This window comes from Saccostrea cucullata, unplaced genomic scaffold (genome assembly GCF_032062105.1).
Source record: "Saccostrea cucullata isolate Sc308-1 unplaced genomic scaffold, CSIRO_AGI_Scuc_v1 ctg304, whole genome shotgun sequence".
In the NCBI taxonomy this organism is placed as follows: domain Eukaryota; kingdom Metazoa; phylum Mollusca; class Bivalvia; order Ostreida; family Ostreidae; genus Saccostrea; species Saccostrea cuccullata.
In genome coordinates, this window is record NW_026935438.1 from 525429 (window position 1) to 546834 (window position 21406).

Below are 21406 nucleotides of genomic sequence, written 5' to 3' on the forward strand. Positions count from 1 at the left end.
TGGTCGCCCATTTTGGCCCCGCCCTACCCCCGGGGGTCATGATTTGAACAAACTTGAATCTACACTACCTGAACATGCTTCCATATAAATATGATGAATAATGGCTTTGTCATTCTTGAGAAGAAGATTTTTAAAGAATTTTCCTATATATCTCTATGTAAAACCTTGGTCGGCCATTTTGGCCCCGCCCTACCCCCGGGGGTCATGATTTGAACAAACTTGAATCTACACTACCTGAGCATGCTTCCATATAAATATGATGAATTATGGCTTTGTCATTCTTGAGAAGAAGATTTTTAAAGAATTTTCCTATATATTTCTATGTAAAACATTGGTCGGCCATTTTGGCCCCGCCCTACCCCCGGGGTCATGATTTGAACAAACTTGAATCTACACTACCTGAGCATGCTTCCATATAAATATGATGAATTATGGCTTTGTCATTCTTGAGAAGAAGATTTTTAAAGAATTTTCCTATATATTTCTATGTAAAACCTTGGTCGGCCATTTTGGCCCCGCCCTACCCCCGGGGTTCATGATTTGAACAAACTTGATTCTACACTACCTGAGCATGCTTCCATATAAATATGATGAATTATGGCTTTGTCATTCTTGAGAAGAAGATTTTTAAAGAATTTTCCTGTATATTTCTATGTAAAACTTTGGTCGGCTATTTTGGCCCCGCCCTACCCCCGGGGATCATGATTTGAACAAACTTGAATCTACACTACCTGAGCATGCTTCCATATAAATATGATGAATTATGGCTTTGTCATTCTTGAGAAGAAGATTTTTAAAGAATTTTCCTGTATATTTCTATGTAAAACTTTGGTCGGCCATTTTGGCCCGCCCTACCCTCGGGGGTCATGATTTGAACAAACTTGAATCTACACTACCTGAACATGTTTCCATATAAATATGATGAATTATGGCTTTGTCATTCTTGAAAAGAAGATTTTTAAAGAATTTTCCTATATATTTCTATGTAAAACTTTGGTCGGCCATTTTGGCCCCGCCCTACCCCCGGGGGTCATGATTTGAACAAAATTGAATCTACACTACCTGAACATGCTTCCATATAAATATGATGAATAATGGCTTTGTCATTCTTGAGAAGAAGATTTTTAAAGAATTTTCCTATATATTTCTATGTAAAACATTGGTCGGCCATTTTGGCCCCGCCCTACCCCCGGGGGTCATGATTTGAACAAACTTGAATCTACACTACCTGATCATGCTCCCATATAAATATGATGAATTATGGCTTTGTCATTCTTGAGAAGAAGATTTTTAAAGAATTTTGCTATGTATTTCTATGTAAAACTTTGGTCGGCCATTTTGGCCCCACCCTACCCCCGGGGGTCATGATTTGAACAAACTTGAATCTACACTACCTGAGGATGTTTCCCCATAAGTTTCATCTTTCCTGGCACAGTGGTTCTTGAGGAGAAGATTTTTAAAATATACCACTAAATTTTCATTAATTCCCAATTATCTCCCCTTGAATAAGGGCGTGGCCCTTCATTTGAACAAACTTGAATCCCCTTCACCCAAGGATACTTTGTGGCAAGTTTGCTTGAAATTGGCCCAGCGGTTCTTGAGAAGAAGTCGAAAATGTGAAAAGTTTACAGACAGACAGACGGACAGACAGACAGACGGACGCCGGACAAAATGTGATCAGAAAAGCTCACTTGAGCCTTCGGCTCAGGTGAGCTAAAAAAACCATGAATCCTTCCCTGGGTGAAGGCTTAGGCTAAATTAGGGTTCAAAGTTTAACATAGGAATATATATGGGAGAAATGTTCTAAAACATCTTCCCAGGAGCAACACAGCCACGATTAGACGCATATGAAGGTAGTGAAGATTCATAATTGTTCAAATCATGACCCCAGGTAACAGGGTGGAACCACAAAAAAGCAATCAAATTTCATTTAGCAAAACATAGTAAAAAATCTGTAAAAGTCTCAACATATTCATGATTAGCCATATTTATATGGAAACATCCTCGAGCAGAAGAATGAGGTTTGTTCAAATCACGACCCCCCTGAGGTAGGATGAGGCCAAAACAAATTATTCAATTTTTTTATAAAAATATGTGGGGGAAAATCTATTGATGAAGAACAGAAGGGTCATTAGTTACTTATGTGAACGTTGTGGTCCATGCATCTCTTGTTTTTATATACTATTATGGTATAAACTGTTCTTTATCCCCAAATATTTCATCAAAACCTCAAATGTCTCGTTCTTCTCAGTTCTTTCCAGTCAAATGCAAAATATCTGAAAAGATGCTGGAATATTTAACAGGATTTAAAAACTTAAAGCCATAAGAAAAAACAGTAAAATGAAAATTATTATCGTATACAACGCTTATAAATTACACAGAATCAACTAAATAACAAATCATAATTATATGATTATAACAAATTATAGACCTAAATAGTTCTAACGTTTTAGTAAGTAGAATGCACTCTAATGATATTCTTATAGTTCCTAAGATATTTTTAGCAAAACGTGTTTGTGAGAATAATCCCAAAATACATAAACAAGTTAGTTAGATCTCCAGTAAACATGTAGATAAACTAAAAAAGTCTTCCCATACTATATGGATTTCTATACTAATGGTACCAGGGCTTATCTTGGAGACAAGGACTGAACCGAGAAGCTAAATTTGTCTACAGATTTTAATGTTTAGGTAGGGCACAAATATTACTCGCCGACCATGACGAACGAAGAACCAAAAAATGGACAGTTTTATAAAGTAATCGATATCCATATATTTGTTTTAAATGAGTCAAAGAGAACAATCGAGACACAATTTCAGGTTCTTTTCATATTAACGTACATCATGTTCATAGCAAAGTAAGAACAATGACAAAATACATGTACAATATTGATACATGTATATTATGATATTTTCCCGAAGAATTTAAATACGTTCGGCAGCTAAGGAAATGAAATTGCATCTTGTCATGCATCACTTCACTAACACTGAATACAAAATACGCGTACAAAAAAAACGAGTCTGCCGATTTTCAAAATTTTCATCTGGAGATCGGTCTTTTGGATGAAACCGTCTCGTATTGCAGTAGATGCTAATATTATATAGATCCCTGACTTTACAACAACGGTCATAAGTTCTTAGTGCATGTCTAATTTTTCAACTCTGTTGTTGTGCAAAATTATAATCGCTTCTTATTTTCTCACACTATCCAAGTGGGTCATTATTAGACTGATAACTGAAGATGCATCTATGTAAATGAGATTACAATTAATCATTGCTTTGCTGTTCTTGAGAACAAGATTTTCAAAGAGCTGTCCTATACATTCCTATGTAAAACTTTGATTTCTTCTTGTGGCCCCATCCTACTCCCGAAAGACCTAATTTAAACAGACCAGGTCCCAAGAACATAAACTGAGAACAAACTGAAGTCAACATTTTGATTTTGAACAGCTTGTCATTTATATAACATATGTTACCAAAAAAATTGCAGGTTTGTATAACATTCCAATTTAAACATATGGTAAAAAGTTTGTTTTGTTATCAAAATTGTTGGTTTGACCATAACCTGAGAACAGACTAAAGTGTAAACTTCAAGTAATTATAATTTTAAAACAAAACGGAATTTTCTATACGTGTTTGTACTTGAGTTTTAACCTGCAAGTTTTTAAGCATGATTGTTAAATAGAATCTAAGATATTCTATTTTTGTATTCATTAGAAGCAGAATTTTTCAAAAATCCTATACGCGAAAAGAAGAAAACACTCGTTATGGCCTTCAACTCGACATCTAGATATATCGACGACTTATTGTCAATTAACAATGGTTATTTCCATTTCTATGTCGATACGATATATCTGGTGAGCTGGAAATAAAAGATACCACAAAGTCTGACATCTGTTTTATATTTCAATATTTTACTTTAGAAAGAATTGTAAGTTGTAATCTAACAACCAAAATGACAAACGAGATGACTTTAACTTTTTAATCGACAACTTCCCTTACTTATGCAGCAATATACCTTCATCACCTGCAAACGGGGTTTATGTCTCTCAGTTGATTCGACACACAAATGCATGCTCTACGTAAAAGCAATTTTTAAAACGATGTAAGTATATTGACGAACAAGTTGCTGAAACAAGAATATCAGCAGTCTCATTTAGCCAAGTTTCGTAAAATCTATGGTCGATACAATGACCTTGTCAGCAAATACAATTTATCATAAAGTCAGATACAGACTGACTTTTCAAAATAATTGTTAGGCCATTATATGCACACTGAATGGTCGACGGGTTTTTCCGTTATTTCCCGATCATGACAAGGAGCACACGATGCTTTGAAGGTCCGTGTTAGCTCTGCCCCTATTTTGTATTGTGAAATTGACTTGTGAGCTTGAGTACTATTCATTATCCCCATATATTTCATTCATAATAGAAAATTCGACTTATTTTAATTAAGTCCATTCTTATTTTATGATAACGGGCCCATAACCTAACTGAATCTAACTGAGGATTTTATGATAACGGGTCCATAATCTAACTGAATCTAACTGAGGATTTTCTGAATGCTATTCTGAAGGAGGAGATTTTCAATGATATTCCCTTAGGCCTATATGTTTTTAAGTAGAATTGTTAGAAGCTCATCCTAACCTCTGGGGTCATGATATGAACAACTTGAGGATGCTTCCATATTAATTTGATTTTTCATTGTTTTGCTCTTCTTAAGAATAAAATTTTCAAAGATTTTCCTCCTATACATTTCTGTGTGAAATTGATATCACCAATTGTGGCTCTACTCTACCCTACCCCGGGAATCTTGATTTGAACACTTGAATGTATATGTATATGATACCTGAGGATGATTCTTCTATATGATAAATACTAATCATGGCTTTGTGGTTCGTGAGCAGGTTTTTAAGATGTTTTTCTTTATACTAGTATTCCTCTGTAAAATGCTTCTTGTGGCACTACTCTACTCTAATGATTATATGACTTGAAGAAATCTGAATCTACTATTTCTGAATAAGATTCCATATAATCAAGGCCTTGTTGTTCTTGAGATTTTCAAATTATTTCATATATGTCTATGTAAAACTTTTATCGTCCCTTTTGACCCAATCCTATCCCTAGAGGTCATGATTAGAACAAGCTTGAATCTATCCATGTAATAAAGATTTTATATAAGATTCATCTTTTCAACAGAGTGGTTCTTGGAAAGATTTTGAATGATACCATTAATTTTTCTTCTATTTTTAACCATTTCCCATTGAAAACGGACATGTTTCTTTACTTTAAAGCTTGCATTTTCTTCAATGGTTTAGGAAAAGAAAAGGAAATTGTGAAAAGTTTACAACGACGAGCTAAAAAACGGTTCAAATGATATACTTTGAATTTCATAAGTTTCAAATAATTGTTAACTTTAAAAATTATACAAAATGATGCACAGCTTTATCATGAGAAAAGATGAAAATTAACGAACATTTCTAGTACGCTACTTTGAGATTTTCAATAAAAGATACAATGACTCAAAAACGCCTACTCCTCAGTGAGGAAAAGGATATAACACCCCAGACAAAGATACAGCCATCTATAATGTCAAACATCCCCGCAAAACATAAAAGGTATATTACATAAAGACAAAATGAGGAAGTGGTTAACAGTTTTCGTTTCCTTTGTGAGATTAATTCCTTTTAGTAGCAATTATTGTATGTGCACGTGTCAATAATTAATTGATGTTTGTTTTACGTCACCAAGACAAATTCTAATTATGTTCGGTTGCAACCTTTTGCGGGTGGAATGTTGCTAATTGTATTAAAAAACTCGTGGTTATAATGATCTTTTTCGTGGTGGCATCTTTTGAGAAAAAGAACATTATCTTTAAACGGTTTCGACGTCCCATTGTGGATTCGCCCCCGCAACTTTAAAAATGAAACACTCTAACTGTGCGTCCATGGTGCTGGTGGTGAGGTGATCGGAGATAGTTGTCTATTGAACAAGGTTGGCAGGGGATGCTCTCTCCTCTATGGCACCTGATCCCACCTCTGATTTTTTTTTTAGATCTGTGTTTCCTCCACTCCTGTTTTCTATTGTTTTATGGACTTTTGAGCTTGAATACTGTTCTTTATCTCCATATATTTCATGTTAATGCTGGAATAACGACTGTCGAGTTGTTGGGGGGAAATGTATAATCCACATAAGCGTTTTTTACACGGGGTACATGTATATTTCTTTTCTGTGATTATTACAACTGTTAATCAATAGCTGCATTAACCATAAAACTATATTTTTAATATTTATGTCTGTAAAAGAGAATAAAAATACGCAAATTATTGTATTAGTGGTCCAAACATAAGTTTGATTGAAGGGCCTACTTCTTTAAAACTTTCAAATAAATGGCCTGAAAATTATCTTTGACAATGTAGCTATGCCAATAACATAGATCTAGACTTACCCTTCCTTACTGTAACAACGCCATCACTCCGTCGCTGGAATGACATGCAGACATATTTTGTTCTGAAATAAAAATAAGATTTTAGAATATTTCTCCTGTAACAAGAGGCCATATCATGAAAATGAAATCTGGGGTCCTTTGTCTGAACTACTAGGATGATGTTGAATTTTTCTAAGATAATGCAGGCTGGGAAACTTTACCTTCATGGCACCATCTCTGGTGTTTTAGGGTGCCATGTTTGTTCTGCTCGCAATTTGTACTGCTAAATTGACTTTTGAGCTTCATTACTATTCGTTATTACATATTTCGTTCAATATCTTTTCAACAGATAATTACCTGAAATATCTTTGAAAACTACATACAAAAATGAAAATTACTTTATTAACTTATTAAACTCAAAATAAGTCAGTTCATTGAAATGCTCATTATTTCTTACGTTTTGTAAGTCATCATTCACTCACAATTATTGTGCTTTTTTGTAATATGCTGTTTGTATTGTTCATAGTGCATTTTCTGCCATTTAATATCAGATTTATGATAAAGGTATGGGGTTGTTCGTCGGTAATTTTTGGACCCCCTTACCATCGTTAGACATTCGTATCTTTCGTCTACATTATTTGACTCACCGAACTCAATGCATTGATTCTTCAACGGAAAGCATGTACAATAAAGAGAACGTAAACTTTTAAAAATATAGTTATTGTCATACTAGTAAACTACAATGTAACTCAACAAAATTTATGACAAACAGATATTAAAAGTACACGTACATGTACTTAGTTATAAACAATAACTGTTATAAAAGTAGAAAACGTATTTCAGGAGGAGGAGGATTAGGCCCCGTCACAAAGTACAGTCATGTATAATAATATTACAATAATAATATAAATATCATATTCATGATCTATCTTAATATTATTGCATGTACGTATAACCATAAATACGAAGATTATTATATATTATTATATATCATATTTGGAAATTTTACTTGAAAGAGAAATTAATGGTATTCTAACAACCATGCTCTATGATAAAGTGATGACTTTAACTTTTCAATCCTCAACCTCCTTACTTATGAAGCAATAAATCTTTATCGCCTGCATACGGACCGAGTTTATATCTCTCAGTTGATTCGATACGCAAGAGCATGTTCTACGTATGTACACATGGCACGCCAAATTAACATAGTTTCACAGTTGATAAACTAGGTTTATCGACTGTAAACTATAGTTTACAAACCTTGAACTATAGTTAACAATTCGTTAACTATAGTTTTCATCTGTAAAACTACCGGTATATTTAACGGTTGTTAACTATAGTTTACGAATGCTAATCTAAGTTTATCTGTCTGTACTATAATTTACAATCGTGAACTATAGTTAAGAGTTGCTAATCATAGTTTAACAAATCGTGAAACTATATTTATCAGATTGTTAACTATAGTTAAGAGTTGTAAACCATAGTTTACAAATCGTGAAACTGTATTTATCAGATAATCTATGTTTTGCAATCGCAAATGATTGTTTTCAGTGTAAAGTATACTTTACGGTTCTGAAACATAAATTATCGCGTTAACTATGGTTTACAGATGTAAAATAAAGATTTACGTTACATTCCGTAAACTATAGTTTACAACCGATAAACCTAGTTTATTGACTGTGAAACTATGTTTAGCTTATTTTTGTGAATTTGGCGTGCCATATGTACAATTTTCTAAAACGAGGAAAATTATTGACAAACAAGTTGATGAAACTAGAATATCAGCAGTCTCGGTCAAAGTCATCATTTCGTAAGTTCTATGGTCGGTACAATGACCTTGTCAGCAAATACAATTTACCGTTGATTCAAATACTGTATGACGTTTTTCAGACTAATTGTTAGTCCATTAGGCTATTAACAAACTGATATGAAACGTAATTTTGATCATTAAGGACCATTACGGCGGATGTGACGAATTTTTCTGACGTTTTTATTTTCCTATTTTGTATTGTTGAATGGGCTTTTGATCTTGAATACTGTTCGTTATCTCCATATTTTTCTATATATCTTAGAGGCATATCTTTTTTTTATCTGCATAATATTGTTCGACGAAAAATGCCAGTGCTAATTAATGCCCTGTTCACACGGAGAGTTTAATTCGAATTAAACGTAAAGTTACTGCGAATTAGCTTCGCTTAGCGTTCACACGGAGATTTTAATGCGAATTAGTTTAATTCTAATTAGTTTACTGCGCATTAAATTACTTCGCATTAGCTCCGTGTGAACGCTAAGCGAAGCTAATTCGAATTAAATTTTGACGCATGCGTAAGGCCAGAATTAAGTCACAGGACACGTGTTGGTGGTTATATATAGGTATTTGTGCTATATTTGGTTCAAAAGTTGAGGGAAAGTATTTTAATCACTAAAATCAATGAATACATGTAGCCACTACATGAACCTATTTTGTATTGTTGAATGGGCTTTTGATCTTGAATACTGCATTAATTTACTGCGTTATCGTGTCCATATTATATGAACCTTATATACTGTGATATGATGTATCTTTCTTTATGCCCTGTACACACGACGAGTTTAATTCGAAGTAAATTAAATCGAAGTAAACTAATGCGAATCAAACTAATGCGAATTAATGCCCTGTTCACACGGAGAGTTTAATTCGAATTAGACGTAAATTTACTGCGAATTAGCTTCGCTTAGCGTTCACACGGAGAATTTAATGCGAATTAGTTTAATTCGAATTAATTTAATTCGCATTAAGTTACTTCGCATTAGCTCCGTGTGAACGCTAAGCGAAGCTAATTCGAATTAAATTTTGACGCATGCGTAAGGCCAGTGACACGTGTTGGTAGTTATATATAGGTATGCTATATTTGGTTCACAAATTGAGTGAAAGTATGTTAATTTGACTCTAGCCACTACATGAATCTTGCAGATTGATTTACAAATGTATTTTCCCTGACTGTGAAAAAATTTAATATGCATTAGTTTACTTCGCATTAGCTGTCGTGTAAAATACATGTAGATCATTTACTCTCGTGTGAACAGGGCATAAATTGCGTTCACACTACAGCTAATGCGAAGTAAACTAATGCGAATTAAAATTCTACTTCTACGGTCAGGTGTCAGTGAGGCTATTATGACGTTATTTGCAAATCACGTCACCTTACGCAGGAGCAGATGCATTTGACATAATGTTACAGTGTCTGTACACACATTTTAGTGTTTTACACAATTGCTAGTTTTTCCACAAAAATAGCACAAATACTTCATTGTAAAAAAAATCAAAAAACGTAACTGAGCAATATTTTATTTCTACATGATAATATATTTAAAGTAACTGCCATTTATATATATTCTTCTTTGTTTTCCGGATGTCATCTCTGAATAGAGATTGCTGAGTAAAAAAAAATTTGAACAATTTTAGTACATAATAATATATTTAAAGTAACTGCCATTTATTTATCCAATGCCTTCAGACCATTTGACCAGTTTCTGATCTGTGAATGCAAAGGGTTAGCAGGTACGAATACTTGTGTATGTAGTATATATTCTGTGGTAGATAAAGCCCTGCCTGGATTTGTTTAATTGAGTCGGACTCTACTGTCATATTCTGATTTAATTCTTTTATACCCCTGTCAGGATGACTGCAATGAAATTGATTATTTAGCTTCAGTATTTAATTTCCTGTGCTTACAGAATGTGAAAAGGAAGGAGATGGAAGTATCTAATTGCAAAAATATCTTCCCAGTAATTCACAGTAATCAGAGGGTGCTAGCAATTCATTCACTAATTAGAACTTATCGCAGCAACTATAGCTGGGGATTTTGATTGGGTAAATTGTGGACAAAAATCATACTTGAATATTTTTTTTATTAAGAAAATGTTTAAATTGCGTATGATTTCTTTTATGTCCATGACCTCTTTGAATGAAAATATACATTTTAGATATGCAAAATGGTGATTTGTTCTTAACACAAAAAGAGTTATTTAACTTATTTTAAAAACCTCTTTAAAACCAGTGTGTAAAGTTCTTTGGATATAAAAAATGAAGTTTGAAAAAAAAAAATTAAAAAATGCCATGAGAAACTAATGACAGTTTCTTCTTGGTAATTTTACATATACATGCATTTTGTTAATATTAAAGAGGGGAAACTAATTTTTTATGCCCATGAAACATTTCTCTATTGCAAGTTCATTTAAAAATTTCTTATATTCACTAGATATATGTAAATATTTCTATCTGATCATTACTTAAATTCAGTTTTTCTTGCTTTATAATTTTTTTTTCAATTGGGACTTCCAAATTTCCCTAATTTCTCTTTCATATTTCCTTGTTTTTATAGATAAACCAGTATTTTAAAAAGCGTTGCTTTACCCTGTGACGTGCTGTTCCAGGAGTCGGTACGTGTAGAGACCGGTGGCTTTGTCTGCCGAGTCCACGGTAAGACACGTCCGATTGTAGGACAACGTTTTCTCGCCACACCTCTCTGGTGAGGTTATTTTATTGGAGAGCCGCCTGGACTTTGATTCACACGTCCTGTAAAACTCCTGTCGGATCTGCCACATATCGGACCCCGTGACGTAAATTTCACTCAGCTGTTGTATTTGCGGGTTGGTGCTGATTTGGAACCAGTGCGTTTTGGTTTTCCATGGTTTCAAAAGTCCGGTTTCCTTGTCCCTAGCACTTATGAGGAACTTAGGAAACGTACATTCAGACTCACATTCTGAAGGGAAAAAAACATAAAACATCATATAATGATTTATATCAGGACTTTTGAATTTTGGATTTAAAATTTCATCATTTAACATCTATCAAATTCTCTTTAAACTTCTGGAAACAATGACTCAAAATATTTTCAAACTGAATTAATTTTAAAAGCGTCCAGTTTAAATTAATTTATAGTCACTATTTCTAGCCATCTTTTATTCTTTTTCATTATTGCTATTTATATATTTCAATACTTTTAAGTGAACAAAGTGGAAACATTGTCGAAATTGATGAGTATCTAATGGTTGCCAAAAGTTTCACACGTTTGTTAAAGGCACCAGTAGATCCTCAAAGTTTCCACCCACCATTTTTCTAAAATATCGAAATTAACAAACCTTTTACAGTATGTTTGTCAATTAATTACTTTCTTAATGTTTCAGATTGTTTATTTATTACATTTGAACTACCAAACAACTGACTGTAGTAAGATATTAGTAATTCCCTCGACAGCATTAAAGAGTTTTCATTTTATCGGAAAATTTAGACTCAATTATCAATGGTAATTTCTACACGAAATAAAAATGTGAGCTTGAAATAAAAGATATAGAGTGTGACATGTCTTCATTTTTGTTTTTGTTTGTTTGTCTGCTTGTATGTTGTTTAACGTCCCTCTCGATTTTTCACGCATATGAAGACGCCACCAATTGCGGATGGAGAGCTGTCCTACTTAGGACCATTGAGCAGGGAGGGATCTTTTTCATGTCAGCACCTACTGCGACACAGGACCTCGGTTTTTACGGTCTCATTATTTTCCATTCTTTCCCGATCATAATAAGGAGCACAAGGCAGGTGTGACCAGTAGGAAGGGGATGTTTACTCTTCCAAGGCACCTGATCCCACCTCAGATGTTTTAGAGGTCCGCATTTTGCCTGGTTTGTATTGTTTAATGGACTTGTGAGCTCGAATACTGTTCGTCATCTCCAAATATTTCACTCAAGAGCCCTGATGATCAATTTGTGATTTCATGATTTCATGATTTTAAGCTAAGGTAAAGTTTTGTTGGAGTGGTCGCTAGTACTGGAGATTGATAAAAGTCAACAACAAAGGTCATGATTGCAAAATGATCGCGAAAGCCACTGCTACGGGACTGGTATACAACATATTAAGACGGTTTGTTAGTTTTGCCTTATTAAGGCACCCTAGACGCTAATGATCTTAATGATTAACGAATTATGCAAGTCGTGACATCCTATAATTAATTAATAATGTGTTTATGTATATACAACATTGACCTTTTATAATTCAGTAAGAAATAAGCATGATGCAAACAGGGACGGTATGAAACCACGTGGGAACAGTTTCCCCATGATTATATCTAGATCTTGCGTGACCATCTGTCGTTCTTGACCAAGTAACATTCCCGATCGTAAGAAAACAACCGAACAACGTTTGTCTAGTAGGTAATGTGTAATGTGTATTATCATAAGTATCATATATACTGAATAAAGATCATATAACTCAGCTTCAATCCGCTAAATCACGACCGACTGATCCAACATGGCGTCTCTTGGTTATCTATTGACTTAAGAAATTCCAAAGAAAAAATACAGGCTCGTTCGAATTTCATAGAAATGGTCTCACAAGGAAAACTCGATTAAGCTAAATGGCATTCAAGAAATTAGATCTACGACTTTTACAATAGTTGCTTTAATGTGATTGGTCGTGTTCTTCTTGGCGAAAGAACGCCAGTCCATATAATCGAGTTAGAGTCTAACTAACAGTGATTACTCGGGACGGACGGGCGCTAAATGAATGCCCCTCGTAAAGAGCCGGCTTCTGCTTGTCTGACCAAATCAACATCAGGCGTATCACGTTTGTGGAGGGCTAAGTTCCTTCCCGGTAACGACGAATACCACTTCCCTTTGAGGATTCCAGGCTTTGCGCATCAATAATCAAGTCTTTGTCAGAACTATTTTCATGTATCTTTCTTTTATCGTTAGTAATGCAACTAAATGTTAAAAAAATCTGGAGATAACTTTGATTGGTCAACAGTTTCCACCGGAGGAAAAAGGTGGACTTTTCTGTCTTTTAAAATGAGGAGTGTTAAAATTTCTCAAAAGAGAGATAAAAAGCAACATGAGCAAGTTAATTCACGGTATATTGCTCAAAAACATAAATATGTCATTGATTATTAATAAAAGAGTGGATAAACACTAAACGATGTTGTATAAACAGGTTTATTACCCCGTTTCTGATAGAGAGAAGTGTATCATCGCCATACCTTGAAGCAGGAGAAGGAGAACGACACTTAACAATGGTAGACCGACGTCACAAGGCATGGTTCATGTCAAGATTCCGCCTGAAAAGTTAAAGAAAAATACTCACTCTTAGATAACTCTCCCTAGCCCCTCAAGAGGGAATATAAGTGTTTAAAAGAGGATGTTGCAGAAACTCGCGATTATTCCCTATATATCGAGAAGGACATTAATATACCCTCGTTATGTCTAAATATAGATACAACTACGTAGAAGACTATGTTTACGGCGGGTATTTCCTGCTTGATACATCAAAAAATTCGTCATTTTGTACAAAAGAGGTTGGAACAACAAAAAGCACAATGGCTAAAGCAGCATTTTGAAGATATACTGTAGATATCGTGCGAAAATATTTTTCATGAAATAAAACTGCGTCCCAAAATCACACTGTTGGTGCTACATCCAAGACATTTTATTTGTTTGAAATCAAATCTTAACTAAGAGACCAAAATTGCAATAACTACAGCATGTAAAAAAATAAATTATTTAAACAATACAGTAACTTTATTCCAACACAAAACTTAATAAAGCATTAGTTTTAAGTCACAGCATATCAAGGAAAACAATTTAATCCTGCATTTCTAATACATTTTACATGTATATAGATTAGTTATTACTCAATTAACTTCTTGACATTCTCTCCCCCTCAACCCCCCCCCCCCCCTCCCGCCTCTTTCAAAAAATATATAAGTTCATTGCACTACCATTACATATGGAAAAAAATATGCAAAAATGATCCATACCATGATTCGAACCCATTCTCTGGTAAAAGTACTAGTTGGAAACCCACCAGCATATCCACTAGACTATTTCAGACACGATGGTTTTGCAGTGTTACTTAAAGTATACATCTTGCATTTCGTTTGGAGACTAATTTTTATTCAATTTTTGCGTTTTTCAAAAATGTGCCGCTTTGAAACAAAAATCGGAAATGGCAGTTTTGAAGAAAATTCCTGCCTCTTTGTGTATATATCAAAATTATTTTGTTTCAAGGAGGCATTTTTCAGAACAATGGGGATTCCCTACTTAAAAAACGGAAAATCTGATCTATTTTGCCGTAAGACTAATTTTCACATCATTTAATGGCAAACTGGAAGTCAATACACACCTTCCAAATATTGTTTCTCGTTGTGCATTATATATTGTTGATTTTGAAAAAAATTAATATGAGTTTCTGCAACATAAAAATTCTTCTTTAAATCTGCTACACATATAGGGAAAATAACAAAGGAACTGCAACACCCTCTTTATAATTCCAGTTTGTTCTTAATAAATGACCAAAAATGTTACAAACCTATACATGATTTTAATTTTCAACCAAACATCTTGACAATTTCATTTATGATAATTTTTTTTTATTATTATAACTGAATCATCTCCTTTGGCTAAATACTTCAAAGTTAATTTTTCGGACCTAATGGTACTTCATGTAAAGAAAAGAAAGAATTAATTAGTTCTTGAACATTGCAAAATCAAATTATGTCGGACTAAATGGTACTTCGTGTAAAGAAAAGAAAGAATGAATTTATTCTTGATCTTTTTTCATTCGTGACTGTACCTAACCTCTCGGATGTCAGTAAATAAAAGAACTCGTGTAGTGTTGAGTAAAGATTACGTATACAATCAAGCAAAGAAAGTTTTTATAAGGATTTTCGTTAATTGACACCGTAACACGAGGTAACTAAACAGAGACTTGAAGGTGAGCCTCTGCCCTTTTTCCTTGAAGACCTCACCATAGTTATTACATATTTTATCACCAGACTTTGAGTTGGTGAGATTGGATTCCTAAGACATAATTAAACATTAATGAAGGCAACCCGAGGCGTCGGTGTGTCCAGTATTACCTCACGTAAAGGTAAGTAAGCTGGAGGAAAGCATCACTTCTACTGCTGGCTCAAAGCATGCAGCACTTCTACTGCTGGTTCTAAGCATCCAGCACTTCTAATGCTGGCTCAAAGCATGCAGCACTTCTAATGCTGGCTCAAAGCATACAGGACTTCTAATGCTGGCTCAAAGCATACAGGACTTCTAATGCTGGCTCAAAGCATACATCACTTCTAATGCTAGCTCAAAGCATATCTAATGCTGGCTCAAAGCATACATCACTTCTAATGCTGGCTCAAAGCATACATCACTTCTAATGCTGGCTCAAAGCATACATCACTTCTAATGCTGGCTCAAAGCATACATCACTTCTAATGCTCTTTTTTTTGTGCGAAATAAACTCTTTTTTGTGTGATATGTTATAAAATTGTCAGGGTCCCTTTCAACTTTGAAAATAATTAAAATCTTTTTGTGGAATTTCATTTTATTGTGCAGTTTTTGTTTCCGTCGTTTTTTTTTCCTCTTTGAAGATATTGAATTAATAATGGCAGCATTACGGTTGTTTGCAAATTTATACTATCATAACTATCATTTTCAAAGTAATAAACAATACCGATCCAATTAAGTGACTCCGTGTTACTGAATGTGAATTAATTTGTTAAAATTGATTGAAGTTTCAGGTGCAGATTAACGGGTTAGATACGAGATAACATTCTTTGCTGTTCCGGTATAATAAACTATGCCGAGTTTGTATCGTGGACAAATTGTATAAATGTTTGCTATGTCATTTTCGCAATGTCAAAAAAGATGAGCTTTTAATTGACTGATGATTACCCGGTAGACTACAACTGATGTCTTTATTGACAAGCATGGTATTGCATTCTTACTGTATTGGTTTTTCTCTGTATAGAGCGATCCCTTATACAAAAGACTTCATATGTAGGTGTGTTTAAATGGGGTTCATTGTGTATCCTCTCAAATACGATGTCATGAAAAGTTATATTTTTCAAAAAAAATCTGAATCCATGTGTCCATTATGAAATGGTACATGTTCGTGGGGAGTCCCGAGTGTCAGATCCTCTGAATATGAATCGATGTTCGATACATGTCAGTGTAACTGACAGGGAGAGAAATGGCCAGGATTATCAGCGGATAAAAACAGGTGACATGGCGCCAAATGAAAACATTTTTTGTTTCCTCTCTTGTAAATCTGCATCCACCCGGGGTTGTTTGGTACTCAGCCTGAGAAAAAACTCCGACAATTGACTAAATGTTGGCTTCATCTATTATAGATCAACGTTCACATGAAACGGTACTGTTCTTTTAATTTCCAGTCATATTCGTGTTCCTGTACACTGATCAGAGCCTAGCAAGTGAAACATTTATGTGTCTTTGATAGACTTTGGTGAAATAGCACGGGATAGACCAAAGCGAGACCACAGGGGTTTTATGTCATGCGAAAAAGATCACCGAGTCTGATCAATATATCTTAAAAGCTTTAAATTAAATACTTATCATGATTTTATATAATTCACTTATCGCAAAAAAATGTTTTTCGATATCAAAACTCAAGATTTTTATTAAAATTTTTATTGAACAATGCTGAGTTAAAATGATAATAATGTATCACACCAGGATCTATTGTAAATACTTTTCAGTATAAAACTAACAGAATCTTCCAGCTGTTATGTCTTTCTTTCGATTGTATTTGGAGTATTTTGCATACAAAACTCTCTACAGAAGACTTTATTTTCATCCAATTTGGAATTATTTTTGGTGGGCAAAAAATTTAACCACGTTAATTTTTCTCACTTCATTGAGGACATTTCGCTTTTTCTGTATGTTTAAAATACTATACTGTTTCCATAGTATCATAATTCTAAAGGATTCAAGCTTCCCATGCAAGAGAAATATTTCCCTCTTGCTTGATATGAATATTTTTAATGGTGACTTTTAACGAAATTACGATCAAAATTTCTAAGGCCACAATATATTAGGTAAGAAAATTATCAAAAATTTCACATGAAAAAATAATTTTTTTGAATAAAAATTTCCTACCTGCTCGAATTCCTTGAATGCTATGTTTACTTCTCGAAATTTATTTGACATGGTTTTTTCCTTTCATTTTGCAGACTCATTTCTTGTACAATATTTGTAAATTACGATCGACATTCCTTCTATCGTCAAATTTGTTATTGTCATATTTCTTTGAAATTTGTACTATACACACACTGTTGACACAATGGTAACATCCATTTAAATGTGAGGGTTTGGATGGGTTTGTGAAGACACAGTATCGACAATGGCTAAGTCAACAGATCCTAAAGTAATCTATAGGAGAAAAAAGGAGGGGGTTCTTAAACAGCTCGGCAAACACCGACCCCGGGAGGTAAAACGGAAACTACGGACTCCATGCTTTTAACAGGAGTACCAACTTGCACAAATTTTGTATATCCTTGTCAATAATTTCAAAAAGTTTTTGAAATTTAAAACGCTACTTTCGCGTCAGTTTTTAAGGATTGATTATTTACAGAATCAAAGAAATCGTTACAAGAGTGGACAGAAAAAAAGAAAACCACTTACCGATTTTCGGAACTTTTTAGATGCCTAATAAAGACACATTCTTATGTTTGTCAGACGCCTTAGCTGATCCCTGGTGGCCCCTTATCACCACCGAGGTATTCCGAACATACAAGTGGAGCACAACACTCAAAGGGCAATCTGCAAGGGAAGTAATGTTTTAGCTGGAATTGTAAAGTAATTTCTTTCATGAAAATTTGATGAGGTAGGATCTTGGAGCTGACAGGAAATTAGACAGGTTTTTCTTAGATGGCTGTCTGTTAAGACTCCGACACACTGGTTTAAACAAAAATCTGAAGTTAATTGAGAAATGGTATAAATTAAATCACATACTTTTAAAGATGAAAAATCCGTGATTTTTTTTCTACACTGTTTGGCAAGGCATACATAATATTACATCGAAGGAAGGTCAACCAAAAAACGGGTGGGTTTTCAGGAAAAAGGAGAGCCAATCAAAATCGAGGTCCAGAATACGCGTGTTGGTGAGGCCAATTTAATAGTAAATTAAATTTTCTCGTATTGTGAGTCTCACATCACCATCCCAGCCGAGGAGAATTAGCGATGTTTTATGCAAGCGATAGTCGATTTGTTTATAGATCTAATCAATTTTCTCATCGCTTCTCTCATCGGATAGTTTGTCTGCATTAGTTACACATTAGGCAAGAGAACATTGATTTAGTTTGACTAATCGTCAGATAACGGTCATAATGTGCACATTTCGACAATTGTTACAAAATGACTGACATCCGTTCATCTGAGTTAAGCAAAAGAAATCGGAGTAATTGCTACATGTTTGGGCTTTACTGATATGTTTTTGGAGGGTATATTTCTCTGAAAAGAGAAGAGATGGTATCGACTTTTTACGCGGCATCTCTCCGCCGGGGATTCGAGTCTCCGATTTTTTTTTTCATTCGCAGGAAGAAAAAAATCAAAGTAAAAGGTTTAATGACTTTATGTAGGAAAAGAAATACCAGGAGCATTGTAAGGAGGTATAGTGCTCGTCACGATTCTCAGTTTATGTCTTTCAAAACATTTTATTTTCAGTAAATCTTTGATAGTTTAAGCAAAGCACGATATGATTCAGAAAGAGACATTTCATAACTTGTGATGGATTTTTTTTTTTCAACTGTAGCACTTTTTTTAAAAATGAAATGTCTAGAGTATAACGTTTTAACCAAACCTAACACTGAAAAATAACCAATACTTTTGTTTTGTTAGTACCGAGGAAAAAGCAATATACCATTATTCTCAGGAAAATTTAACAAGAAAAGAAGTTAGTAAACGTTACTTGCAAAAGAAAAAAAATCTATGATGAGTCTTTCATCGTGTACCAAAGAATCTAAGACCAAAAATTTCTCAGAAACAAGAAGTTCGTTTGTAAACCTTACATCACTGTCATAACAAGATAAATGGCGTATAAATTACTCTACAACATTAGCTTTTCTCTCCAAAATTGGTTAAAACATATTTTCTGTTACGACTTTTATTTGATCATCATCAATTTTCGGAACGACATAAATAAGTGTTTGTGCAGACCACGAGAGATCCCGAGGAGATAAGAGCCCCAGTATTACACTAGAAATGGCAGCTGTTGCCGTTCGGTGCTCCTCTGTTGTCATGCCTTGTTATGGGTAATTGTATCCAAGATTCTGCATTTCCTTTTCAGGTGTCATCTGATGACCTATATATGGCTTTCTTTTCCATCTCCTGCGCAGTATTCTCGGTTTTTGAAAGCCTTTTTAGAGAAAACATCAAAACAGATAACATTCTGTGGAACTAAATACTGTTTACAAAATAGATTTCGCAAATTAAGTAAGCAGTGTGCATACCGATTTAAAGAATTACGTTTTTCTAACTTGCATGAAAAATAAAATTGTTGAAACATAGAGATTAAAAAAATCATGCTTTTCTATCTTGTATGGAAAATGCAATTTATGAAGCATATAACCAAACTATATCCTTAATTGTAAGAATTTGTCGGATGGTCATCTTTCTTCAGCAGTGTTGAGAGAAACAATTATGTTGAATATACTTATTAATTATATCATCTAGAAGTAAAAATAAAAAGAATATGCGTATTTAAGTAAACATCAATCATTACGATTTCTTGCTTACCCAAATTTTCACAATTTCTGACTTTATTTAACATTTGTGTTTAATTTCACAACAGTTTAAGAAAATGCGTGTTATATACTTGTACGTAAATCATCAAATACAGTGGCGTCTCATTAATCCTGACGCCGCCTTCCTGTCTTCAAAATCGTCCGAATAATGAAATTTATGGAGATAACGAACAATATTCAAGCTCAAAAGTTCATTAAACAATACAAAATACTTGCAAAACAAACATGGACCTCCTAAACATCAGGGGTGGGATCATGTGCCATGGAGGAGTGAGCATCCCCTGTCGACCAGTCACACTTGCCGTGTGCTCCTTGTCATGATCGGAAACTAACGGAGAATCCGTCGTCAATTCAGTATGTAAACAATGGACTAACAATTAGTATGAAAAACGTCAGTCAGCATTTGACACAAAGATAAATTGTATTTGCTGACAAGGTCCTTGTGTTGACCATAGAACTAACGAAATGAAGAGTTTAATGAGACTGCTGATATTCTTGTTTCATCAAATTGTTTGTCAATAATCTACCTTGTTTTAAGAATTGTACATACGTAGAGATAAATAAATTGCAGTGAATCACTTCTTTAAAAAAAAAAAAACTCTCAAAGCACGTACATATTCACCAAGCGGTATCAAATGTAGAGACACAGATTAAAAAAAAACTTGTATAGAATAATCATGATTTATAATATTTTATTTTTATAGCTTTAAAAGAAGTTTATTTATGATAAATATTTACAAAATAATGGGAAAAAATTATAACGTAATATACACGATAGATGACAGTAAGCCCAATTATACATGAATCCACGAGCACAATGAAATCTACAGTCTCTTCAGGGAAGAACAGTCAACTACAGTGAATATTGCCTATGCGTTTCTACAATTTAAAGACATCAAATCAATTTTGACCTGTCCTAAAGCAAAATGTCTTTAAACATAATAGTTTCATCATTTTAAAACAATTTTAGCCATATTCGATACAAACAGCTTGAAACAAGCTCACAAGACAAACGTTTAAAGTTTTCAAAAATTTACTTGTAAATTTCGGCCTTTCTGTCAATAATTCTAAAGATTATCCAACTGTGGCATCCCGAATCTGTATGACATTACGTTATTGACGTCAAGCAACGGGATTAATCAGGTGCAGCACTCTAATTTTTCTTAAAGAGATTTTTTGTTTAAAATCCCAGGTAATTATCTATTTCAAAAATATCTTTATTATCGTGGGACAGACTATATAACAGTGTATCCAATACATTTTCTTATTTTCAAGATATAAAAAGAAAAAGATGTATCATTTACCCCATCTTTGAATAGATATTGAGCTAAAAGCATTAAGAACGACATTTCTTAGACAAAATAGGGAAATCATAAATTAAGCAGCTCATGCTTTGTTACGGCAAAATT

At 33.9% G+C, this 21406-nt stretch overlaps 1 protein-coding gene across 2 annotated transcripts in view; it reads right to left on the reverse strand.

Moving 5' to 3' along the window:
* LOC134242840 (uncharacterized) overlaps positions 1-18231 on the reverse strand; it is a 46898-nt gene extending 28667 nt beyond the window's left edge. The window contains exons 1-4 of one of the 2 annotated variants that reach the window (XM_062724985.1): positions 17878-18229; positions 13437-13514; positions 10823-11171; positions 6448-6509 (exon numbers count right to left, since the gene is read on the reverse strand). In XM_062724985.1, coding sequence (XP_062580969.1) covers positions 6448-6509; positions 10823-11171; positions 13437-13494 — 469 coding nt within the window. In that variant the 5' untranslated portion in view covers positions 13495-13514; positions 17878-18229. Of the gene's footprint in view, positions 1-6447; positions 6510-10822; positions 11172-13436; positions 13515-17877 lie in introns of both variants that reach the window. The other variant, XM_062724986.1, reaches the window with a different exon arrangement.
* Positions 18232-21406: the final 3175 nt, after the last annotated feature.